This window comes from Pseudopodoces humilis, chromosome 10, assembly GCF_049639895.1.
Source record: "Pseudopodoces humilis isolate 2021_Gansu_Grassland_sample_001 chromosome 10, ASM4963989v1, whole genome shotgun sequence".
Classification (NCBI taxonomy): Eukaryota; Metazoa; Chordata; class Aves; order Passeriformes; family Paridae; genus Pseudopodoces; species Pseudopodoces humilis.
The window spans coordinates 24,351,240-24,374,361 of NC_142209.1; the positions used below are offsets into that span (position 1 = coordinate 24,351,240).

At 47.3% G+C, this 23,122-nt stretch overlaps 1 protein-coding gene across 2 annotated transcripts; it reads left to right on the forward strand.

Moving 5' to 3' along the window:
- The first annotated feature begins 382 nt into the window (after positions 1-382).
- On the forward strand, positions 383-22,677 carry SLC5A9 (solute carrier family 5 member 9). Of its 2 annotated transcripts, none has more exons than XM_005521293.3 (14): positions 383-511; positions 1,208-1,279; positions 4,096-4,200; positions 5,992-6,156; positions 8,674-8,779; positions 9,324-9,404; positions 10,750-10,955; positions 11,763-11,898; positions 12,765-12,872; positions 13,054-13,204; positions 14,258-14,426; positions 14,951-15,166; positions 20,705-20,849; positions 22,310-22,677. In XM_005521293.3, the coding sequence occupies exons 1-14, from the start codon at positions 383-385 to the stop codon at positions 22,516-22,518; spliced, it is 1,998 nt and encodes a 665-aa protein (XP_005521350.2). In that variant the 3' UTR covers positions 22,519-22,677. The 2 variants fall into 2 exon arrangements, with proteins under 2 accessions (XP_005521350.2, XP_087916361.1); XM_088060235.1 differs by having other exon boundaries at positions 22,313-22,677.
- Positions 22,678-23,122: the final 445 nt, after the last annotated feature.

A 23,122-nucleotide genomic window follows, 5' to 3' on the forward strand; every position in this document is an offset into this window, starting at 1 on the left:
CCTGGGGCTGGCAGAGCTATTCCAGAGCTGTCTGTGGGGCACAAGCCTTCTCCAGGCAGTCCCTAGACCTCAAAGCAGAACCATCTCCTACATCCCAGTGGGCGTCACCAATGGGTAGATGAGCAGGAGAAAGGACCCCTGGCAAATGGACACAAGGGGCAATGGGAGGAATCCTCACACCACTGTGTGGTGGCCCTCACTGATGAGCCATGGAGACCAAGCTCCTGCTGGGAAATGTTAGCCACAGTCCTGCCTGGCTTCTGCTCCCCACTCATACCTTCTGCACCCTGTTAATTATTACAATTAATTGTTGCAAGGGCAACAATGCCAACATGCACCAAAGTCCAGTGTGAGTGAGAAAATCAGCAGTTTGCTCACAGCTATGAGCCAGCCAACCACAGCTACCACGGAGCTGCCTGGGATACCAGGGGACACGGCAACAGCCCTTGGAGTGGCAGACATCGTGGTGGTGGCTCTGTACTTCGTCTTTATCCTCACTGTTGGGATATGGGTGAGTCCCTGAGGGGGCTGGGTTTGGGACTGCCTGAGCCAGAGAGGCTTTGATTCTCCCTGGACTCCTTCTGGGTAGCAAGGGGTTTGCCTGCAAATGGCATCCTCTGCATCACTTATCCCAGGGCCTGTGGAGTGAATTTGGGGGTGACAGGAATCCTTCTGTGAGCCTGCACTTCCACCCCACATGGAATCCCATGCTGTGGGATCACTCCCTGGAGGTTGCTCTGGGAATGATGCTCAACTCCTGTGCTACAGAGCACTCTCACATCTGGGTGTGGACAGGCAGGAGGCAAAAGAAAAGCCAGGGTTGTGCTGGAGAAGACTGAAATAGGACCTTAAAAGCTTTGGAAAGATTGTTGCTAATGATTCTTTCATGTTGTTTGGCGAAGGCCGCTGTCACAGACACCTACTGCTTGGCTGAACTCTTCTTTCTTTCCCTGTTGGTACATTCACAGAGGAGTCATTAAACAGGTACAAGCAGCTTCTTTCCAAAACACAACTATCAGAACCCTGCACAAAAAGGGGCAGAAGCAGTGTATGAAGCCTGGAATACTTAACAGATCCATAAAATTATTTTGGAGCTGGTGCTGAGGCCAGGCACTAAGGATTCTGGCTTGGTCTGACTCAGGGGTGGGTGAATGGAGGAAAACACTTTTTCCTGTTCTTTTTCCTGTTCTTTTTCCTGTGCTTCCAGTCATCAGTACGAGCGAGCCGGGGGACTGTTGGAGGCTATTTTCTGGCTGGACGATCCATGACTTGGGTGCCTGTGAGTGAAATGCTTCCCTCTGTTTTTCATGGTTTGAAAGCAAAAATTCCAGGTGTGAGAGCAGGTCTGGTGAGGGGACCCAGCCTTTTGTAGTCCTGAGATGAAGGGGACAGATGAAAGACCCACAGGGAATCACCGCACACATCTTTGCCAGTGGGCTGCAGCATGGAGCTGCCAGGCCAAAAGGGTAGCTCAGCATCTTCAGGGTTTTCCAGCTTTCAGTTTCTCTGCTAAAGTCAGCAGTAAAAATGTTCCCATTGATGAAAGTTAGGCAATGCTGGCTGCCTAGCTGGGTTTGAAACTTACTGGCCTCAACTCACCACTGATGTTCCCAAGTCAAGAGAGAATTAGGTAATCTAGGAATGTGTTATCCAGTAAAAAGTATTTAGAGATTGAATTAGAAATAATCCCTAATCCCAGGATTTTCTGAGCCCTTGCTATTTAAAGCAGAGTTGAGTTTATTGACTAACGATGGAAAAGATATAAACTTCAAACCACTGAAGTATAAATCTTCACTGTGAAGGGAAAAATAATCTATTGAAGGCATGCCTTTTCTTGGGAGTGAAATGTACATAAAAAGATAATTTAGAACTGGAAAGGAATAAAAACACCACAGGAATAAAGATTCTTCTCAGCCAATGCCAGACTCTAGAACCATATATCTCTCCAGTGAGTCGTGGGTAATGGAATGCACTTCTCAACCAAAACAGGCTTTTTTCCTTTTTTTCCTTTGGCTGTGCATTGCTCATAAATTCACTAGGCTAGGTTTTCTGCCTCTTCCACCAGAGACACATACACCTCTCTAAAATGTCATTTCTTAAATGTTCTTTAAACTTCTGTCTCAGCCAAATGACATTTAATGCAAAAGCTTAGCTTGATGGTTTTCTCTAATTAGGAGGGGGAAAATTAAAAGTTACTAAAATTGAATGTTTTTTCCCTTGACCTTGTTCTTCTAAAGAAGATTTCTGGGTTTTTTTCTATTAAAAAAAACCAACAAAAACAAACCCAAACAAATCCCAAAACTTCCTCACTGCTTTTGGCTCCAATCACAGGTGGCTACAGAGGCTGTTTGGTACAGGTCAGCTCTTGCCTCTTCTGAACTTTTTTAGATTCAGAGCAACCTCTAATGCTGTTCACTTCCCAGATTTGTTTGTCAGAGCTGAATCCACCTCTGCAGCTCTCCTGCAGGCTCAGGTCCTTGTGACCTTCACCTTGAGTACATGACAGGCTTATCTGAGTTTTATTATTGTTTTTATGAGAGTGACAGGTTCACACGTGCATTAAACATGCAACTAAGCCCTGATAAAAAATTGCTGCTCCTCTGCAATGTATCTTTTTTATTTCTGTGTCTGATCTACGTATCAAGAAAACTGCTCACATTTCTTGCAAGCAGTGGTTGCAAAGTCCTGTTGCAGCAGCTTCTTTAACCAAGAGTTTTGTCAGACACACAAGACGGCAAACTGACTGTGGGTGTTGATGCCATATTAATGTTTTACCTTGCCCAAAGGTGGGAAGCAAATCAGCTTCCATCATTCCTTGTTTCACATGTGACAGTACTAAGGAGAGAAAAGTTCCATGTAGGTGATGTGCCTAAAAGCAAACTGGAGGATGAAAAGGCTTGACTTGTCCTTTGGGTAACTTTTAATTTGACCCTGAGAGAGGTGTGATGTTGGCATGCAGAGAGGTGAGCCTTTGCACCAGTAGAAGTAGTAATTAAGTAATTAAGTAGCCTTTTCCCTGTTTAAAAAGCCTTGGAGCTGGCATTCTTACAATTAGGGTGCCAATGAGCCATGGCAGGGACAGCCTACCCTGCCCACAGCCTGCAGTTAAAGCTGACCTGAGGTGTGTGGATGCTAGCTTTGGAGCAGGCTGCAGGCCCCATGGCCTCTCAGTCCTGCCTGAGAGCTAGCCTGGGAAATTCATAGGAGGATTTCAAAACAATCCTCAGAGACAGAAAACAACTGCCAGGTGCTGGTTGTCTGTCCTCTTGTTTTCCTTGCAAGAGAAGGTCAGGGGGTGTTGTGCCCCACTGACCAATGATGGTGATGTGTTGATTTGCTAACCAATAAGAGTTTCCTTTCTGTACTTTCCACGTATCTGTCTATAAAACAGGCCTGAAGTAATAAACTAGAGAATTCTCCTGTTCTGACTCCCTTGAGAGTCTGTGTCGTTCTTTTCGCCGTTCCTAATTAGAACGACAGAGGTGTGAGCATTTTCCAGCTGCTGCAGGGCTGCTGCCTCCTTGGACACTAAACACAAAGACCTGCATGCTCCACCACATCCATGCTACGGCTCAGGAGGAGCTCCAAGAGAGCATTCCTGCCACCATGGCTGTGTGAGCCAGCACCACACATGTCAGAGCAGGACTCCAAAGAGGCTGTCTGCAGGACATGGGGAGGTAGAGCAGGGTCAGAGACAGCACTTTCCTGGCTGCCTAACAAGGGAATGGAGAAATCCAGCGTGTTCAATGGACACTGAGGAATCTGTGGTGTCACCAGTCTCCCCTCCCTTGGCTGTGCCCCTGTAACAGGTGTGCTTCTCAGGAGAGCCACTGGCAAAGCGAGCCCTGATTCTGAGACTAAGCTTTGCACTGGAATGTGGGCAGAAGAAGGGAGCAGGAACATTCTAAGATAAAAAAATATAGGGTTTTTCGAGAGGTAAACAAAAACTCAGCTCTCCATTAGCATCCAGCTGCCTAAACTACAGGGAGATGAGATCCTGGGGAAAGAGACTTCTCTTCTGGGGAAATGCTTGGGTTGATACAGAAGTTCCCCAAAGTGACTTTCTGAGTTTCATCCCTGTGTCCTGTGTTTCAGATTGGAGCATCCCTGATGTCGACCGATGTGGGCAGTGGTTCATTCATAGGCCTGGCGGGCAATGCAGCAGCTGGAGGCATTGCTGTTGGGGGCTTTGAGTGGAATGTAAGTCAGTTCTGTTGTCAACTAAGATGCCACTGTTTACAAAGGGATTGGGGTTTCTCTCCAAAATCAGGTGTTTAACAGTATCAGCAGCAACAAGTGCTCAACTCTCAGGAGAGAAGCCTCCAGACATTCCGACAGCCTTGGAAACATGAGATCTTTATTTTTGTTTCAGTGGAATTCACTAGAATTATTAGCTCTTTGGCCTTCCAAGCGGTACATGGCCTTATTTTTAAGCTTTAGTTTGCACTTATGAAGATTAAAATAAAGGATAATGAATGCTGGAAAGGTACTTGGATAATCACAGGATTCTGGGTACAGGGAGCTGAAAAAAAAAGCAAAAAGAAGCAGCACGTACTCCCATATTCACTGTAAATCCATGAGAATCAGCAACACTCTCTTCACCTGGCAGCCACCAAAATGTCACATCTCTGGGGTGAACATCTGTGTGTGAAGGCAGGTCTCATTCTGCCCTGTTGAAGTGGCCGGGAAAATTGCCACTGACACCACACAAGAGCATGAAAACCTTGGTGTGCAGTGCTAATGAAATTTCTCAGCTGATGAGGAGCGAGATCAGTGCCAGCCTCACAAGAAGCATCACTCACCTAACTCTGAATCTCTTGCCTACCTCAGCAGAGAGTGTTAACAGTGCCAAGCACAGGCAGGGCCCACCAAAAGCTCTCTCCTGGGGTATGTATTCACTGCAATGTTTTTTTCTAGAGCATTAAGGTCACCTTTAAATCCTTTGTGAAGAAAACAGAGGTTGAGTTCAGTCTGGTGCATGTAGGACATAATACTGCTGTACTCAAAGTAAATCTATTCAAGTCACTTTAGAAGCTCATGAAGACAAGATTGTCTTTCAGGGCAAATCTAACTTCATGAGTTCAGATTGGAAAGAGAACTTACATATGCCATTTCTCTCACTCTGTGCCATGGGACATCATTCAGCTGGAGGGATCATATGAGCATCTTTCACCACAGCCAGTCCCTGCCACTGCAGGAGCCATGGCTGTTCTCAATCAGTCACAATCCCTGCTCACAGGGATCAGGGTTTTTTCTGAAAACTTAAATAACCGATCAAAATAAATGTAAGCATGAAAGATAATGGCTGGAGACAACCAGGAGGTGAGGTTTGATGATCCAATGACTTTCATTTACCTTTTAAGTTCTGCTGTTTGGGCTTTTGCTGGGAATCGGAGAAGAAATACATGAGGAATGCCTTTACACTTTCCAAAAGACTCTTCACCTGTGGCAAAGCAACTAAACTGCCTCTTTATCTACCAGTGACAGAAGCACATCTGCACCAGCCTGCAAGGAGAACATCCCAGCAGAGTCTTGCTGTTGCTTATTTTTATGCTCTGCAGGGACAGTCTGCTGCCTCAGCCTCATCACTTGCTAATCAAGCAACAAACAGATGCTCCCCTCCTGCTCTGAATCACTTAACTCTTCACTGCCACAGCATCAGTGGTTTTAAAGGCCATCAAATACACCACCACCTTTCACAGAACCAGAGCAACAGAATACACCATCCTTCTCAAAAGACCAGGGGATGGAAGAGGAAGTGACCCCCACGACAGAGAAATGCAGGTCTTAGGAGAAGAGCTTTGAAAGCTTCTAACTGAATTGTAATAATTCCTCCAGAAGCTGGCTCATCTTATGAGCAGGGAGAAAAGTCAGTCTGCTTCTCATGGCACTGTGCCTTTCTGCTTTCTTAGGATGGCCACTGACAGAACAGGGGGAAAAGCTGTTCCCATGTGTCGAATCCTGCGCCTTTATTCTCTGTCTCTTTAACAGGCCATCTGGCCACTGCTGGCTCTGGGCTGGATCTTCGTGCCTGTTTACATCACAGCAGGAGTTGTCACCATGCCTGAGTACCTGCAGAAGAGGTTTGGTGGGGAGAGGATCCAAATCTACCTGTCCGTGCTGTCCCTGATTATCTACATATTCTCCAAGATATCCGTATGTATCCAGCTGAACACAGCCCCTGTGTCTAGGGCAGGGATAGGGCATCCTGGTACAAGGCAGGGCTGCTCAGAGAGAACTTGAAAGGACCAGCCCTGCTCCCAGGAACAGCAGCAGCGTGTTAGTGTGCTGCTCTTGCCTCTGTATTGATCATAGAGACCTTTCCTAAGAGAGAGACAGAGCCCTCATTAAACAGCAGTGCACAGTGAGAACTTTACAGGGATGTGCAACTAATTACTAAACAGTGTAAGTACCATGGGCTGTCTTCCTGCTTTTCCTCTTCTATCACATCAAACCTTAGGCATCAGAGATAGAGGAAGGGCTGCATTGCCCCATCTGAAAATCTGGCTGGCTGCATCTTGTAGAGATTAAATTCTCTTAAATTATCATAAACCTGCTGTTGTTCTTGTAGTTGAGTTTTCAGCATTAGATATTTTATGGTTGTTCCTCTCTCTTTCTCTCACTTGTGTTGCACAGAAAGGGTACAGTGAAAGGGAGGTAGGTTCTGGCTTGAGACAAAACTCAGCATCTTTTCTCAACTGCTTGTAGCATTGTACCCAGCTGGTAACCAAAACCCAGTGTAGCCTACTGCGTGTTTCCCCCTCTTAAATGCCATTCAGAAAGAAACAGAAGTTATGCTCAGACATTTATTAAGAACTACCCATGCTCTTGGAGGGAGAGGAATGTATTTGAGAGTCCATTACAGGGACTGAAGATGTCAGTCCTTTGTCTCCAGCTGATTATCCCAAGGTCAGTACAAGCCAGTTTTCACTAGACCCTTCTGAAATATTCAGATCTCAAATTGCCTTGGGAGACGCTGACTGGAGATAAAACACTCCTGTGGCTTCAAGGTCCTTCTCCCAGGCTTATTATGTCTCAGCTCCTGGAAGGGGCATTAAGAGGAGTTCCAGGGTGGGAGTGTGGGGTAGATTTCCTCCTCTAATGGGCAGCTCTTGGTCATGTCACCCACTGCTGTCACCCCTGCCTCCAGCTTTGCTCTGTGGGACCGGAGCATAGCCCTGGGTGACAGAGCGAGTGAGGTCCTGCAAAGAGGCGCTTAAAACCTCTTTACCTGTGAGGGATAAATGGCAACTTTCTCCTGCAGCAGCCCAGAGTGAGCACAGCCACACAGCCAGGGTATGAAACAGAGCTGTCTTTCAGAGTGACCTTCAGCAGAGCAGTATTTGCCAGTGCTTTTCAGAGCAGGACCCTGGCCCCCATCACGGCTGTTTCATCTCAGTGGTTTCTCCTCTGTGCAGCCAATTCATGCATGGCTGACGGATGTGGCTGGGGGAGTTTATGGCCATGACAGGTGCTTTCTATTAAGCAGAGCTATTGTTTGTGGAGAGCTCATTTAGCGGCTGGCTGGACAGCAGGCACTTGGTTACAAGAAGGATTTTTCTCCCTGTGCTTTCTGCCCAAACTCAGGTCAACAACCACGGCACTGCAGAGTCTTCTCAGCTTGCAAAGAAAGCAGAGATCTCAATAATCAGTGTTGTCAGAGGACTGATCCTGCATGGCTGCAGAGGTGGTTGTGTTTGCTGCTGGGAAGCCAAGCCCCAGAAGGGACAGGGATTCCTGGGTGTACTGGCTGTGCCTGTCGTGTCCCAGGCCTGCAGAGCTCAGGGGTTGCACTGGCTCCTTGCTTTTAAGGCGCTTATTTCAGATACAGCAAATGGAATTCCTGCCCCATCCCTTGGCAAAGGTCTTCACGTGTATCTCACCCCATACCAGACCTGCAGGTGTCCTTCCACCTGCTTTCCCAACATGAACATCTCTCATATCACCTTCTGCAATTTTGAGTGATGTTATCTGTGTAATTCCAGGTTTCACCCAGTTTCTGGTGTCGCTCTCTACCAAAAGAGAACAAAAACAAAACACAGCTGATGGGGGTTCCTGTATTTCTAGTGAGGTTCTCAGCAGGTATAACCTGTTTTTCTGGAGTCACTCTAATATGCTGAACTGCACAAACAGAGAAACCACCTGTTGACTTCTCAAATAAACAAATCATGGTACAAGACATCAGTGACTCTTTAGGAGTCATTCAAGAGGGAGTGTCTCTGGACCATGAGGCAGACCTGGGAAGAATAAGGCCTTTGCTATCTCTTTCCCTCCTGTGTCTGCCTGTGGATACATGGGCTCTGCTATCCAGGGATGTGTTCACAGTCAGCAAAAGTGACAGTTTACACCAGTCCTTCTCTGTGCCAGCCAGGATTCTATGACTCAAGATCGTTTTTATTTCAATGACTTTTTGGTCTCTTGGCATAGCACCTTCATTTTCACCCTCCTGCTCTTCCAGATCCTGAAAGCTCTGACCTAAAGTTTTTCTTTACAGCAAAACAAGGTTCAGAGCCAAGAGTGCCAACAGCTCTTCTCCTCCCCTTCCAGTTCACCTTTGTGGTGTCCTCCCCTGTCAATGCTTTCAGCTGCAGAGGGCTGCAGGCTGCTTTATTAGATTTCATTTGCACGAAGCACTGCTAATGCCAGACTGCCCTTGGTTTTTTTTTATTCCAGGTGGATATTTTTGCTGGAGCATTGTTCATCCAAACCTCTTTGGGATGGAACATCTACTTGTCCACCGTGCTCTTGCTAGCAGTGACTGCTGTCTACACCATAATTGGTAAATAGCTGGTTTTAAAGGACACATTATAAACTGGAGCCTAGGATAGAAGCTTCCCATTTCCTACAGAGGGGAAAGAGTATTCAGGTCCTGGTCTGAGGGAGAGATTGCCCCAGTTGCTGGTAGTACCTGCCTTGTCACTGCCAGTTGTTGGAGACCTTTGACTCTTCCCCTCTCCCCTCTTGGCCCAATGGAAACTGGTACGGGGGGAACATCACTGTTTTTAGAGGATTTTCTAACACTGCACAAGGCTCTCGGCTTCCTCTGTGCAGGAAGTTACCACTGCCCATATTTGCTAGTTTGTTCCCTTTCTGTAACTTTAGCTGTTAAGATGCTGAGCTGCCTCCAACTTCTCTCATGAACATGGAAAACCTTCCACGCTGTTCCTCACAGGAGGCTTTTGACAGCTGTGGGCTCCAGGGGACCAGCTCAGTGCCTGTCCTGAAATCACAGGGCTGGGGCTAAAGAAAGCTTTTTTCAGGTGAGGTACCTGTTTCCCTGTGCAAGGTGACACACTGACTGCTGTCTCTGGTTCTCCTGGCAGGGGGGTTGACTGCTGTGATTTACACAGACCTGCTGCAGACCGTGATCATGGTGCTGGGAGCTTTCATCCTCATGTTCATAGGTAAGGGGGACCTGCAGTGCCACCACACAGTTTAGTGGTCCCAAGGCCACTAGACCTTAGCAGGGTGCCTCACCCTTTCACGTGTGGTGCAGAAATGAGTTTTAACCCCTCACAGAAGTGATGCCAGCACAAGTCTCATTCTCCAAGCCATCATACTTTCTTCATCCTTTGCACTAACTGTATGGGGGTGAGGATCTGGATAACTTCACCTCACTGGAGTTGCCAAAGAACTTTGGAACATCACATTCTCAGAGCCAAATTCAGCTCTCATTAAGCCCCAATTCAGAGTAATCCTTCTGACTTCCACTCTTGACTTTTGGAGTTACTGTGGAGATACATGTGGGTGTAACTGAGCATTATAAAACAGTAAAGAACAACAAGGAAATGACAGTCTGTTATGACACATGCCACAGTGAGACCCCAGAGAGTGACCTGTGTCTCTGAGCCCAGAGCACAGCACAGAAAATGCTGACGATTTAAGACGAAGGGATGTGTTCTTGTTTGGTACTCTGATAACGGATTTATTGAGCACAGCCTTGATTAGGTGCAGGGACAAGAACAAAATATTGGGCTAAGGGCACAGGGTTAAATGAGGGACAGAAGGGGCAGATCTGAGGGTCGACGTCCAACGGGGACAAGAGAAAGTGGTGCAAGGGAGTGGCTAAAGACTGAGAGAACCAAGGGGATAACAGGGGCGGAACAACGCAGCAAAACAGAGACAGTGGGGGGTTAAGGGAAGGAAGAACATTCTAGGAAGGGCTCATGAATGGTAAACAGGGGCTGAACAAGGGTGACATCAATCCCCACACACCATCAGAACACCAGAACCCAAAAGGCACCAACATGTGGCTGCAAAAGGCCCATGGGAGGGAGGCCTTTTCTTACTATATCCTATAGGGGTGTCTCTCCCCTTTTGCCTTTGCCCCTCCAGGGCTGAGGTATGACCACCCTGGTGGCAGACCCCTGGGACTCCACAACCTTCATCAGTCTTTGTTTTAAGCCTTCTTGGCAAACAGAAATAGCTAAACCAGGTATATCTTTTTTCATGTTATACTTTCCTGCTCTAGCTCTCGGAGGCTGTATAAGTGAAAACTAGATGCAGATGACGTTGCAGGGATTAGGATCCTGGAGTTTTTCCTGCATCCTCTCCCAGAATGATTTGCTTAAACCACAAGGACTCTGGGCAAAATCCAGCTGATTTCGGTAGAAACTTTGACTTCAAAAAGCAAGAGTGGAATGAAAAGGTGATAAGAGGAAGATAAAAGAAAAGTAATCACGAGACTCAGATAAGATAAAACCTTTGCATGATACAACAGCCCTTAAATCACTGGCATTTTCTTTGCAGGATTTGAAAAAGTTGGCTGGTATGAAGGACTTCAGGAGAAATACTTCACAGCAATACCAAAGATAACGGTCCCAAACACAAACTGTCACCTCCCACGTGAAGATGCCTTTCATTTGTTCAGGGATCCCATCACAGGAGACCTTCCCTGGCCTGCCCTTATGTTTGGTCTCACTGTGGTGGCTCTTTGGTTCTGGTGCACTGATCAGGTAAATGAAATCTTTCCCTCAGCAGACAAACCACTACAGTGTTATTTTCAGTCAACTCCTCAGTCTGTGGTTCTGTGAGCTAAAAAATCACTGTGCCTCAGTGTGCAGGAGTTGCTACCTTTTTTTTCTGGTCTAGACCAGAATGTCTCACTCCTTCCACCTTCTCAGCAAGCTGCTAATCTTATGCACTTCTTAGTGCAGTGAGAACAGGTTGTTTTCATCCATTGTTATCCCACTGTGGGCTGGTGAGTACTGGGAGTCTTCATGACAAGGGTATAAAAATGTGAATCTGAAGCTGGCTGTGCTGTGCCCTTGAGTAGACCTCCAGACAATATTCCTCCATTCATATTCCCAGATGTCTCATGTCCCTTATTCCTTTTCAAGCTACAGACAAGGAAAGCTGTGTGTGTTTCTCGAGATGCGGTGCTTCTGTACTTTTTGATGGGATAATTATGAAACCCCACCACTGAGCTCTCACCAGAACTCCCACAGTCTGCTTAATTCTGTGTCTCTTGCTGCCATACAGCTGCTGTCTCCAGCTCTCAAGGTGGCTTCATTTCAGTCAAGGGTGAAATTATTCTTGTAAAGGAAATTTCCACGCTGCCCTCTCCTATAGCCTGTGGACTGAGCTCTGAGTAGTGGCAGCAGGCTGCAGTCAGTGAGGTGGGCAAGCTGTCCTTGGCATGCAAAACACCCTGGGATCCTGTGGGATGAAAGTCATCCCTGAGAAGGAGAGACAGAGAGAATAGATCCTCTCTCTGCTGTGCTTCTGTTTCATTCTCTGTTCCCTCTCTGCTCTGCTTCCAGGTGACGGTCCAGAGGTCTCTCTCTGCCAAGAACCTCTCCCATGCCAAAGGTGGATCACTGCTGGCAGGATATCTGAAAATCCTTCCTGTGTTTTTCATTGTCATGCCAGGAATGATCAGCAGAGTTCTTTACCCAGGTAAGCCTTCCCATCTTCCTTGACATGGGGCTCCATACCTGCTGTGACCACTAATCCCACACAGGTCTGCCAGCACTTTTACATCTGAGAAACTGCTGTCCTGCAGGCATGTTCATAGAGATTCCTATTGCATCATGGTGCTTCCAAGCCCTACCTCCACCAGTTCTCCCACAGTGGCAGAAATCACCAGAAGTAGCCATAAGGGGCTTATTTTGCCATTGGGGTCATGTAGCTCCATGCAGTGGCCATTGCATTCATCTGTCTGTCTGTCTGGAGTCAGTGAAATTAAATTCATGGAGCACTGAGGTTGTCCTTTGGATCCTATGGATTACATCCATTAGATATTTTGGAGACTTTTAGCAACCTACCACACAGATTCATTTAGGTCCTGGTGGATTAGGTTAAATGACTCTTCCTTATATCCTAAGGAGCTCTCATTGCTGGTTTCTCCAGAGCCTTCCCCTTTCCAGGAAGAATAACTTGGTTAGAAAGAAGAAAGAACCCATTTCCCAGATTTTTCAAATAGGAGTAAATGGGACTCCAGCATCCCTGGGAACCCAGCTGACAGGTTCATGGAAACAGTCCAGTTCCCACAAGTGACAAATCATCAAGGATTACAGTTATGCAACAGCCAGGAGACTTTTAGCTGTATCCTGAACAGAATTTCAAAATGTCACCTCAAAGTTTCACCTCTATTATATGATATAAAGCATTTTCCAGCTCCACTCATTGTAGCTGTGTTCTACCTCTGAATTTATATGAAACTGCACAAGGCTGAACTGAACAGGATTTGTTCCCTTGATCTAAACAAGCTATGGCTCAGTGGGGTTTGCACTGACTCCTTGTTGTTTCCCTGTGCCCCGCAGATGAAGTGGCCTGCGTGGACCCAGACGTCTGCACAAAGGTCTGTGGAGCTGCTGTGGGTTGTTCCAATGTTGCCTACCCCAAGCTGGTGATGGAACTCATGCCTGATGGTGAGAAACACCCTTGTGGAGCTGGGCTTGAGCCAGGCTCTGCACGGGGGGATCAGGCTGCCCTTACCCATCCTAAGGATGTGGAAATCTTACAGCAGACACCAGACTGCAGGATGGAAAAAGCAGTGCTCAGAGGCCCAAGGCCCAGTCCTGATTCCTCTTCTGTGTTTTGCTCCCTCAGGGCTCCGGGGTTTGATGATTGCAGTGATGATGGCAGCCCTGATGAGTTCCCTCACCTCCGTTTTCAACAGCAGCAGCACCCTCTTCGTTATCGACATCTGGCAGCGCATCCGCAGGAAGGCCTCCGAGCAGGAGCTGATGATTGTGGGCAGGTCCTTACATTTATTTATGTCTTGTTCCTCTCATCATCTGTTCTGAGTGCAGCTTTTACATCCTCCAGGCTGGACTCACTGAGAAAAATCTGGTGCCTGCAATATAGAGCGGGAGCAGAGCTTGGGAAGAGCACTGTGTTTTCCAGCTTCATCTTCATATTCATCAGGATAGGCCTGGTCAAGGAGAAACTGAGTGTTCCACTGAGCTAAGCAGATAATTGCCTCTCTTCTCTCTAAACTTATTATAAATACTGCTTTAAATGAAATTTTTAGAAAAGCCAAAAGTGCTCGAGTCATTGTCACCAGAGGTCTATAAAAAATGTTATTTTTGCATCAGACAGGAGTGATATGTTGCAATTAGTTTTGTTTTTTGTTTTTTTTTCAGGGAAAAGTGAAGAGCTGAGCCTCCCAGCTTTCTGTCTCTGTGACAGCTTGTTGTGTCCTTTGCTGAGAAGTTTTGGTGCTGCTTTATATCAGGGCATATAAAGTTCTCCAGACAGGGGGATTTAGGCTGCATTCAGTGTGGAGGTTTTGCTCTCCAGTCATGAGCATTAAGCTCTGAACTTCGCTGAGGTGTGGCTGAAGGCTGCAGGCAAACTCACATTTCACCATGGCACAGTGGGAAGAGGACAAGTACCTCTTGTTCAGCAGTATGGACAAAACTCTGTGGCACACGGTGCAAAGGCACAGGAAGGTTACAATATTCACCTGAGACCCCAAACACAATTTTAATAAGTAGCAAATGAGTTGGAATTTGGCAAAAGCAATAGACTGAGCACATTTCCTGCTTGGAAACGTGGCGGAAAGATTGCTTCCACAACCTACCAGCTCCCTCTTTCTGTCACATCCAAGAGCAAGGTCACTGAATGTCACACTTTTGGACACACCAGGCTCACGTTGGGAGAACAATTTTCTCTTTTCCCGTGTACACAAGGAAAGGTTCTTGAGAGTGATCTGTGGATTTTTTTCTTAGGAAATTCCAAGAGAATCTGGGAGTATGTTTTGCTGCAAATCCACCTATAGAGTTAATACAAATTTATCCTTCTCTCTCAGAGTCTTCACCCTCATCCTTGTGGTCATCAGCATTCTCTGGATCCCAATCATTCAGTCAGCCAACAATGGAAAACTCTTTGACTACATTCAGTCCATAGTCAGCTATCTGTCCCCACCAATCGCAACCCTCTTCCTCTTGGCAATCTTCTGGAAGAGGATTAATGAGCCTGTAAGTGAAGTGTCAACAACCAATTGATACATGTATTTATTTTGATAAAACAAATAAATATCGCTTCCCTCAGTACCTAGCCTTTGAGACTCTTTAAACTTGGAGCCAGTCCAGCTCAAGTGTGACAATTAGACAGTCTTTCCTGACACAAATTAATGAATCTTATCCCAGTCTCTAATGGGTGTGGGTTTGCTTCTAGGCAGTCACTGCAAGTGGTACATTGTGGCAGTCCCATTTGAAGGAATGAAAGGGAAGTTGTTCTGCCATTTAGGGATGATGTGTCAAAGTCTCATTGGAGGAGCATTGTTAGGAGGAGATTCTTGCATTGTTTGTGCTCTGTGTGCTCCATGTTGATGAGCAGTGAGAGAAAATGAGGATTTTTACCTGAAAAAATTCTCCATGGATGCAACTCAGTGTGGATTTCCAGCAGCCAAAAAATGTCTTGGGAAAGAGGGAGAAGAGAGGGAAAACTACAACCAGAGGTCATTTGCAGTGACCTTTTCTTTGTGCTTGTCTTTTCTCAGGGTGCTTTCTGGGGCCTCATTGTTGGCCTTGTCGTTGGTCTGGTTCGGATGATCATGGAGTTTATTTATACCGCCCCGTCTTGTGGGGAGGAGGACAGGAGACCAGCTGTGCTAAAGAACGTGCACTACCTCTACTTCGCCCTCATCCTCTCTGCCCTCACTACCATTGTCATTGTCATCATCAGCCTCTGCACCCCACCCATCCCTGAAGAAAAGGTAAGCCACTTGCAGTGACACCCTTTGCCCAGAGCCTCCATCTGGCTACCAAAAATCCCTGAGATCTGCCCTTTCCTGCTCCTGCAGTGGCTAAGAAATGGTGTGTAATGCATGTGCTGCCAAGAAACCCTTGCTCCTCAGCTCTCCCTAGTGCCCAGGCTGCTGAGCTTTAATGCTGCTGAGCACTGAGTGCTTCGAACTGAGTGTGAGCTCCCATGCTGTGGCCAGAGCTGGGCAGACACCACAGCCCATCCTAACTGGAGTAGAAAGAACAGAAGAAGGGGAAGGAGATGAAATCACATTACAGAGCACTGCTGAGGAGGAATTAAATATATCTAATTGTAGCATCTAGCCTGTTTCAGCAGAGCCAGCATCAATCTTGCAGGCAAACAAGATTAATATCTTTTGCAACATGGGCATTTAGGAAAATAACATTTTGTCCCAATGTGATCTCAATTCAATTTAATAACTTTGAGGGAAGCACAACTTTCTTTTACTTAGCACATTAAAATGGTGCAGAGTTGGGAGGTTTTATGTTATAAAACCTTAAAGCAACTCTTCCCAGTCCCAAGTTTTAAAGCAGCTGCCAATATAACAAAACTACCACCTACCTCTCAGCAAAGGTTACTGGATAGATTAAAAAGACCTATTTTTTTCCTGTCTAACAGCATGAGAGAGAAAATGCTGTGATGGTATCAATCTGTTGCTTCCTCATAACTTATAAAGCATTAACCAGCTCCATCAATTTTTGATGAAATGTTATAGGTGTCAAGGATACCCCACTCCTAAAGATTACATGAAAGCAGGTGCTCAGATAGGGGAGAGGAGGGGGGAGAGAGGCTGTCTTTGTGTCTGCTTGGAGATAAACTCTCAGCTTTTATTAGCTATCAGAGGATCCACATGGGAGAGAGAAATACTGGCAAGGAGGCACCATTAGTTCTGCTGCTTACGTTGTTCATGACTGCTCAGGGGTGGCCAGATGGTTGCCAGCAATTAATTACTGTGGTTTAATGAGTTCCCACTTATCATCTGACCTGTGATAGCTAAACATGTGCAGTGCTCCCTGCCCACAGCAATAGCAAGATAAGATGCATTAACACAGCACTGGTGAACAGTGAGCATCAAACCAGCGGTCCAGGAGATGGAGAAACTGGCTCCAGCATCTCCAGACTTTTTAGTCTGACCTCAGAGGTATGAAAACATTTCAAGCATCTTCCAGGAGGGGCATTTCAGCATGGACCCCACTATAAAAGAATTAAAGAAAGTGAGGTTACGATCTTAAGAGATTATGATCTTAAGAGATTCCCCAGGGGAGATTTTCAGTGGTATTTCTACTGAAATGTGTGAGTTTATAGGTGCTGGATGTAAATGACCTTATTTGACACATTCTTCAAAGAGCCAGGGGTATGGTCAGGGAGGGCAGGATTTTGTCTGAAGCAGCTGTGTGCAGTTATCCCAGAGGAACAAAGGATGAGAGGTGGTGGCTGCCCCGCCTCAGGTGCCTCTGGAGAGCCAGGGAAGGAGGAGAGCTTGCTGAAGGGCCAGGAACTAACATCAGCTGGGCTTTTTGGGGGAAGTTTTCTCAATAGGGTTGTTCAGGATAGCCTTTTGGTATGCTGTGGACCCCACATAGTGCTGAGCTCAGTACCTGACCTCTGTGTAAGAGATTCTGTTGTAGAAAATGAGTGAGAATTAATGATACTGCCTGTGGCAGTGAAAGGCTGGACACAGAGATCCAGATCAATCATCTGATATTTGTGGGGCAGAGAGAACATGGGATGCTCTCTGCCCCTCAGTGTCTTCCCACCACAAGGAAAATGGAATGGACTGCCAGGAAATTTGTGCCACTAAGCAGTAGCTCATTCCTCCTTTCCATAGCTCAGTAGGAATGGGAGAGTCTGTCCCCATTTCTTTTTTGTCTGATTACATTCAGTTTCTACTGTTTATCCCTGATTTCAACAGGAAAATCTGCCCTTGTTCCTCAGACAACAGCCAAAGAGAAGCTGTGGGGTTTAACTGAAGTAGGAGACAACGCTGCTGGGTTTCTGCCTGTCTGGTACGAATCTGAGTGGGCAGCACTGAGACCAAAACTTTTTGTTTTCCTGGGTCAGATTCACCCCAGGTTTTGCCCTAGACATGAACAGAGGTGTGGGTTTGGACCATCAGTTCTGGTGACGTGGTTTCTCATGGTTTGCCCCCTCATCTCCAGCGAGTCTGTGGCTGTGTTGTGCTGGCTCAGGGACAGAAGTGTTCGGGGAAGGAAGGGCAGGGGCTGGAGATCAGGGTGGGTATGCCAGGCTGTAACTGTCTGGGTAGAAACTGGCACCTGGCCTTTGTGTTTGGCCATTATTTACTTGGCATGCAGGTGGGCAAACCGGTGGTGAAGAGCTTGAGTGTTGCTGTGGCCGTGGCTGGGAGGGGGACGCTGTGCTGGGTGTCCTGCATGAGGAGCTCTGAAGCTCTGGGGCTTCCTGGTGAATCAGTTCCCTTCCTGAGCCTCAGGTATTTCTCCCCTAAGACTTGCATGGGGCTGGTTCAGCTCATCCTTAACTGCAGTGCTTGGGGATGGAATGATGAAAGACACGGTACAAGAGCTAGGAATTGTGTCATTTGTTTTGTCAAGCAAAAAGAGTAGAAAAACAAGCCGGCAAAGACAAAGCCGAGGAAATACAGTGATAGATCATACCTCAGCAGATGTAAATCACCACAGCTCCATTGCCTTCAAAGACCAGGAACAGCTGTTGAGCACAGTTATGTCACTTTGCACCAGCTGAGGATCTACACTGGACAACTTTAAATATTGAATCTCAATGCTTTTGAGATAGTAAATGGGCAAAAGGAGAAAAGAGATTTGTATCTGATGTTAGAGTGGTACAGCTAATGTTCCTGGCTTTAAATGAATTACAATCTGAGAACTGCAAGCTGTAGCATTTTCTCCTGCTGTTTTGGACACTCTCCCATCCCTGTGGTGATTGATGCTGTGCTGGAAAACAAGTATGCAAGGAATTTGTTTGGTATGCTCCAGAGTTCATATGTCTTCATTGTAGGTAGTCCATATTGTGTCACGCCGTCCTTGAAAACCCTGCAAAAGAGCTTACAATTAAATTTGAGACTGTGAAGCTGAAACACAACTGTCAGGTGCCAGATGGCATTTTGGAACAGAAGGATTTATTCTAGTTTACAAACAACAAAAGAAAAACTTTGCTGAGTTCTTGCAAACTCCCTTTCCCAAGGAGACTGTGAGGGAGGAAAGGGAGGGGAGCAGCCCACAAAGCACTGAGTGCTGCACCCCAGGGGTCAGGGCTCACCCCGACAGGCTGATGGATTGGCAATTCCACCGGCTATACTCTGGGCTTGGGATGTTCTCCCTGTGTCTCGAGGTCTGGCTTCAGTGGCTCCTCTTGGTGCAGAGCTTAGGAGGAGCAGCAAGCCCGCCCTGCGAGCTCTGAGGTGCTGCAGCTCCCACAGCATCCCTTGGCGGCTCTGAGAGCCAGACACTCAGCCCTGTGGGTGCTGACAGGAGCAAACTAAGTGGGGGTCTCAGGGCTCCCCCAGCAGTGCTCAGGGTGACTCTGCAGGTGAGAGCAGAGCCTCAGGGCTCCCCAGGACCCAGCACAAGGCTCCCTCCTGCTCCCCTGCCCTTGGGCATGGTGGCCTCAGGCAGCACTTCCAAGGTCCCAGTCAGTAAAGCTGACACAGCTCCCCTGCAGGCAATTCTTAATTAGGTATTTTCCTGCTTTCTCCAGGCACCCAAGACACTGCCACCATCTGCCTCCCCTCCCCATCCCTTTGGGGATGCACAGGCAGGCACAGCCAGCCCCATGGAGGCCTCCATGGCCACACAGAGCTGCTGCTCTGCCCCAGTGGCAAGGGGGAGAAAGGGGAATGCATATGCAGCCAGCCCAAACCCAGCGGAGCTCCAAGCTGGAGCGCTGGTGTGATGCTTCACCAGGAGCTCTCTGGGGTGCTGGTTTGCTTTTCTGGCCATGGAGGAGACACCAGCTCCTGGGTGGGTCAGTGGGATGATGCCACGTGGTTCCCTGTGTCTATTCTGCTTTCCAGCATAGCCAATACACAACTGGGAATTGCTTCCCTCTGGCAGAGTCCAAGCCCCAAGTACACCCCAACCCTTGATTATGGTGCAATATGCAGAGACAGTGGTTCAGTGACACATGACCAAAGGAGAGTAAAAAGGAAAAAAAGTTTTGGAAATTCTTTAGTACCCTGAAACTTTACTGTGTTCCAGTGACATTTCCTAAGTGATTAAAAAAAAAAAAAAAAAAAATCCCCGAGAAAGATGAGGATCATCAAATCAAAGCAATTTAGCACTTCATGACAAGAAAGATTAGCCCTGCCCAATGCTCATCTTGGTTGAAAATGATTTAAATAAAGCTATAAATCTTCTGGAAATTATGCAACATTTTGTGTCAGCTGGAAGCTTCTGCCTGGATTTTTGTGTGCAAAATTCAAAAATTAAACTCACGTTATTTTGTAAGTGACCCACTGGGGAAGTTCCATATTTCCATATGGGCAGAGCAGGGAGGCAGCTGCTCCTGGGGCACGTGTGTGACTTTGCCTGTCCTGTTGTCACCACTGCACCTCTGCACTGTCCCCCCCGTGCCCCTCTGCCAGGGAGCGTGGGCTGGAGGGGGAGGGCAGCCGCTGGACTTGGGAGGTGGGGTTGGGAGGGATGGATGAGCCTGTCCCTGCTGCTTGGCCTGGCCAGGGCAGGGGTCAGGAAGAGCCACCCAGATCCTGGGCATGCCAAGGTCAGCCACAGCAGCAGCAGGCTTGGCTTAACCCCAAATCCCTGAGCCCCTGGGGTGTCTGACCCCCCCACAGCTGACAAAGGGCCACTGAGGTTTGCAAGATCAATGTCTCCTGTGCACTCCTTGTGTTCCAGAGAGAAGACTTGCAGGCTTGCTCTAGGATAAGAGTTTCAGAACTTGGGCATTTGTAAAGCAGACTGATTGTCCTTTGTGTCTTTCTGCAGATACAGACAATGTCTTGTATTGGCCCATCAGAGAAATCTGGAATTTAAAAAAAATATTCTAGGGCACAACAGCTGTCTGTGACTGACTGTATGCAGAGGGGGTATCTTGGCTTCTTTTTCGATTTTTTTTTTTAAATTTATTTGACTTTATTACCCTTCCCTGTTGGAGGGCTGCCAGTCTGGATGCAGACCATCATTATTTCAGATCAATCACATGAACCTTGCAAATAGGAAGCTGCTTCTCCAACTTCTACTAAAGGGTTACTCCTCAGAGACAGGGATGGAACAAGTTATTTTAAAAAACGGAAGGAGAGAAACCAGACTATTTCACATTTTTTTTCCAGCTTTTCAACTCCAGCTGGATGGTGCCAACCTTCTTAGCCAGCATGTGGGCACCTGTGCAGGAAGGGAGGGAGGGAACGTGGGAGATCACCCCAGATAGGACTCAGCATCACCTTGGACCTGTGCCTCCCAAGGAGGGAAATGTCTGGGTAGTCACATTGAGACAGACAGGCAGTGACCAGTTTCTCTGTTCCACTTTGCAGCTGGACAGCCTCACGTGGTGGACCAGGCACAGAAAACCACCTGCCATAAACCTGAAAAATGATGGGAGTGAAGCAGCAGAGACCTCAGAACACAGAGAGAAGGAGCTGGTGGAAACAGCAGCTCCAGGAGATGAGGAGGAGCCAGGTAGGGGTGAACAAACACACTCATGTGCCTGGGAGTGCACAGCCAGGATCCCATGCTAATCCCTAAAGTACATGAGGGTGCATTCACTGAGCTGGGGCTTGTATTTACAGTTTTAAGGTTGTGACAAATGAAATTGTTGTGGTTCTTGGTCCTCCCAACATACCTTGATGTCAGCTCCCTCTGAATGGCTCAGAAGAGCTGCCATTCCTGAAAAAATAGAGCACAATAAAAAAAGCAGCACAGTCTGAGGGGACCAAGAGACCCTGGGAGCAGACATGTGCACTTTGTGGATGCCCTAGAATGAACCCACAGGCCTCACTTTTCTCATTTCCATGATGCCAACAGGATCTTTTCATCTTCCCTTAGGATGTAAGCCATGGTTAAAACTCAGACCTTAAACAGCTCTGTGTCCTCCCAGAGGTATTTGATAGGAAGGCAGAGCAAAGTGAACTGAAAGAGTTGTCAGGAGACAGAACAGTAGCAGGAGATGCTACATAGGCTAGTTCTTTTCTGAGTGGACAGAGCTTTATTTTGCAAATAAAGCAGAAAAAATGCAGCTTTCTGGTTTTGAGCTTAACCTTCAAAGGTTACAGAGCAGGAATCTCAGAATAAAGGCACACATGAGACTTCTTCACTCCTTCCATTTGCTGGTCAGTCCAAAGGGCACTGGAACCAATCACAACCAAGCTTAACAGAAGTGAACATCTAAACAAATCCCTTGTTTTTTTCTTCCCCAATAGAGTAAATTTGGGTTTAAGTTGAGTGCAGTTATTCAGCATTATTTCTTATCAACTCCTAGTTCACTAGCTCAGATTTTTATAAACAAATATCTTGGTATTTTGGTAATTAGCAGAGATGAGGAAGGAAATGTGAAACACAGCAGTTGACAGTTTAATGAGGGTTTTTTCCTGGGTAACACCTTTTTTCAAGGCCCTATAACATCATGCATTTAAAAAAAAAGGTTCTATTTAGAAAGAACAGTGAGTGAAATACACACAGCACAGGAATGACAATTAAAACACACACTTCACCTGGCATGCTGTGTGTAATGAACAAGCTGGGATATCTCTAAATGGACCATCATGCTGTCAGGAATTTTTAAAAGTGTATGGAATCTGGGTTGGGGAGGAGGGGGAAGAGGTTTGTTAATTAACTAATGAGTGAGTGGTGCAATCAACCTACTGCAATCAGGCTGTGCTGTACATGGTCTAGGGAGAAGTTTCCTTTTTTTCCTTTTCCTTTTCCTTTTTCTTTTCATTCTCCTTTTTTTCCCCCTTTCCTCATTTCCTTTTCCCCTTTTCCATTTTCCTTTTCCCTTCTTTCCATCATCTTGCATCTCCCACACAGCATTCCTCTCAAGCCCCACTCCAGACTGGCCAATGCACCTCCAAAGGACTGGGAGAAGGGAGGGAGGAGTCCCAGCAGGTTCTAACAGCCATGTTTTGGTCCCTGTCTGGCAGCAGCCAAACGTCCCTGCTGGAAGGTGGTGTGTATGTGGCTGTGCGGTTTGTCCTCCGGCCCCACGCCCACCCTGTCCCCAGAGGAGAAAGCTGTCCTGGAGCAGAGACTCACCAGCATCGAGGAAAAGCCCCTGTGGAGGACTGTGTGTGATATTAATGCCATTCTCCTGCTGGCTGTCAGTGTCTTCCTGTGGGCATATTTTGGCTGAGCTGGCTCAGGCATGGCTTTGGTTGCTCTCCCCTTCCTGTCCCAGCTGGGACCATCAGGCAGCACAGCCCTTCCCTGCAGGCAGCGCTTGCTGGGAATGACTGTGGGGCTCAGTTTCTCCCTGGGGGGTACCAGAACTCAGCACTGGTCACATCTGGGATGCAGGGGATGTGTGGGATAGCATGTGGGGCAAGTCAGCAGCTTTGGGGTCAAGTTTAAGGGTGCAGAGCTGAGCCCAGCAAGGAGCAAAGGCTTTGGAAAGCCCAGCCGTGGCATGGCTGGGGCCTCTCTCAGGGCTGACTTTGCTCTGCTGTGGTTAGGGGAAGGAGACTTAAACACTAGCTGTGTTTTTTTATATGGCCAAATTTCAGATAGGATCAGTTGGGGAGCACTGGATTAACTCAGCATGACAACCCTGGCTCCCACAGCCTCCCCACAACCTGTGGGGGACCCCTCCCACCCCACCCCCGGCTGGCATCAGCAGTGGGTACAGGGGCTTCTTCCTGCTCCCTGAGCCCCCCATCCTTCCCTCTCTGGGCTTACACCAGCCTGTGCCTGTTTGCTCACAGTGCTGATGCTGCCCCTTAACAGCATTTCCAGCAATA

Excerpts from the sequence above, each read along its gene's own strand:
- SLC5A9 (XM_005521293.3), top strand. The coding sequence starts at position 383 with ATGAGCCAGCCAACCACAGCTACCACGGAGCTGCCTGGGATACCAGGG. Across the intron at positions 15,167-20,704 it reads CACCCATCCCTGAAGAAAAG|CTGGACAGCCTCACGTGGTG; the intron begins GTAAGCCACTTG and ends TCCACTTTGCAG. Across the intron at positions 20,850-22,309 it reads AGGAGATGAGGAGGAGCCAG|CAGCCAAACGTCCCTGCTGG; the intron begins GTAGGGGTGAAC and ends CCTGTCTGGCAG.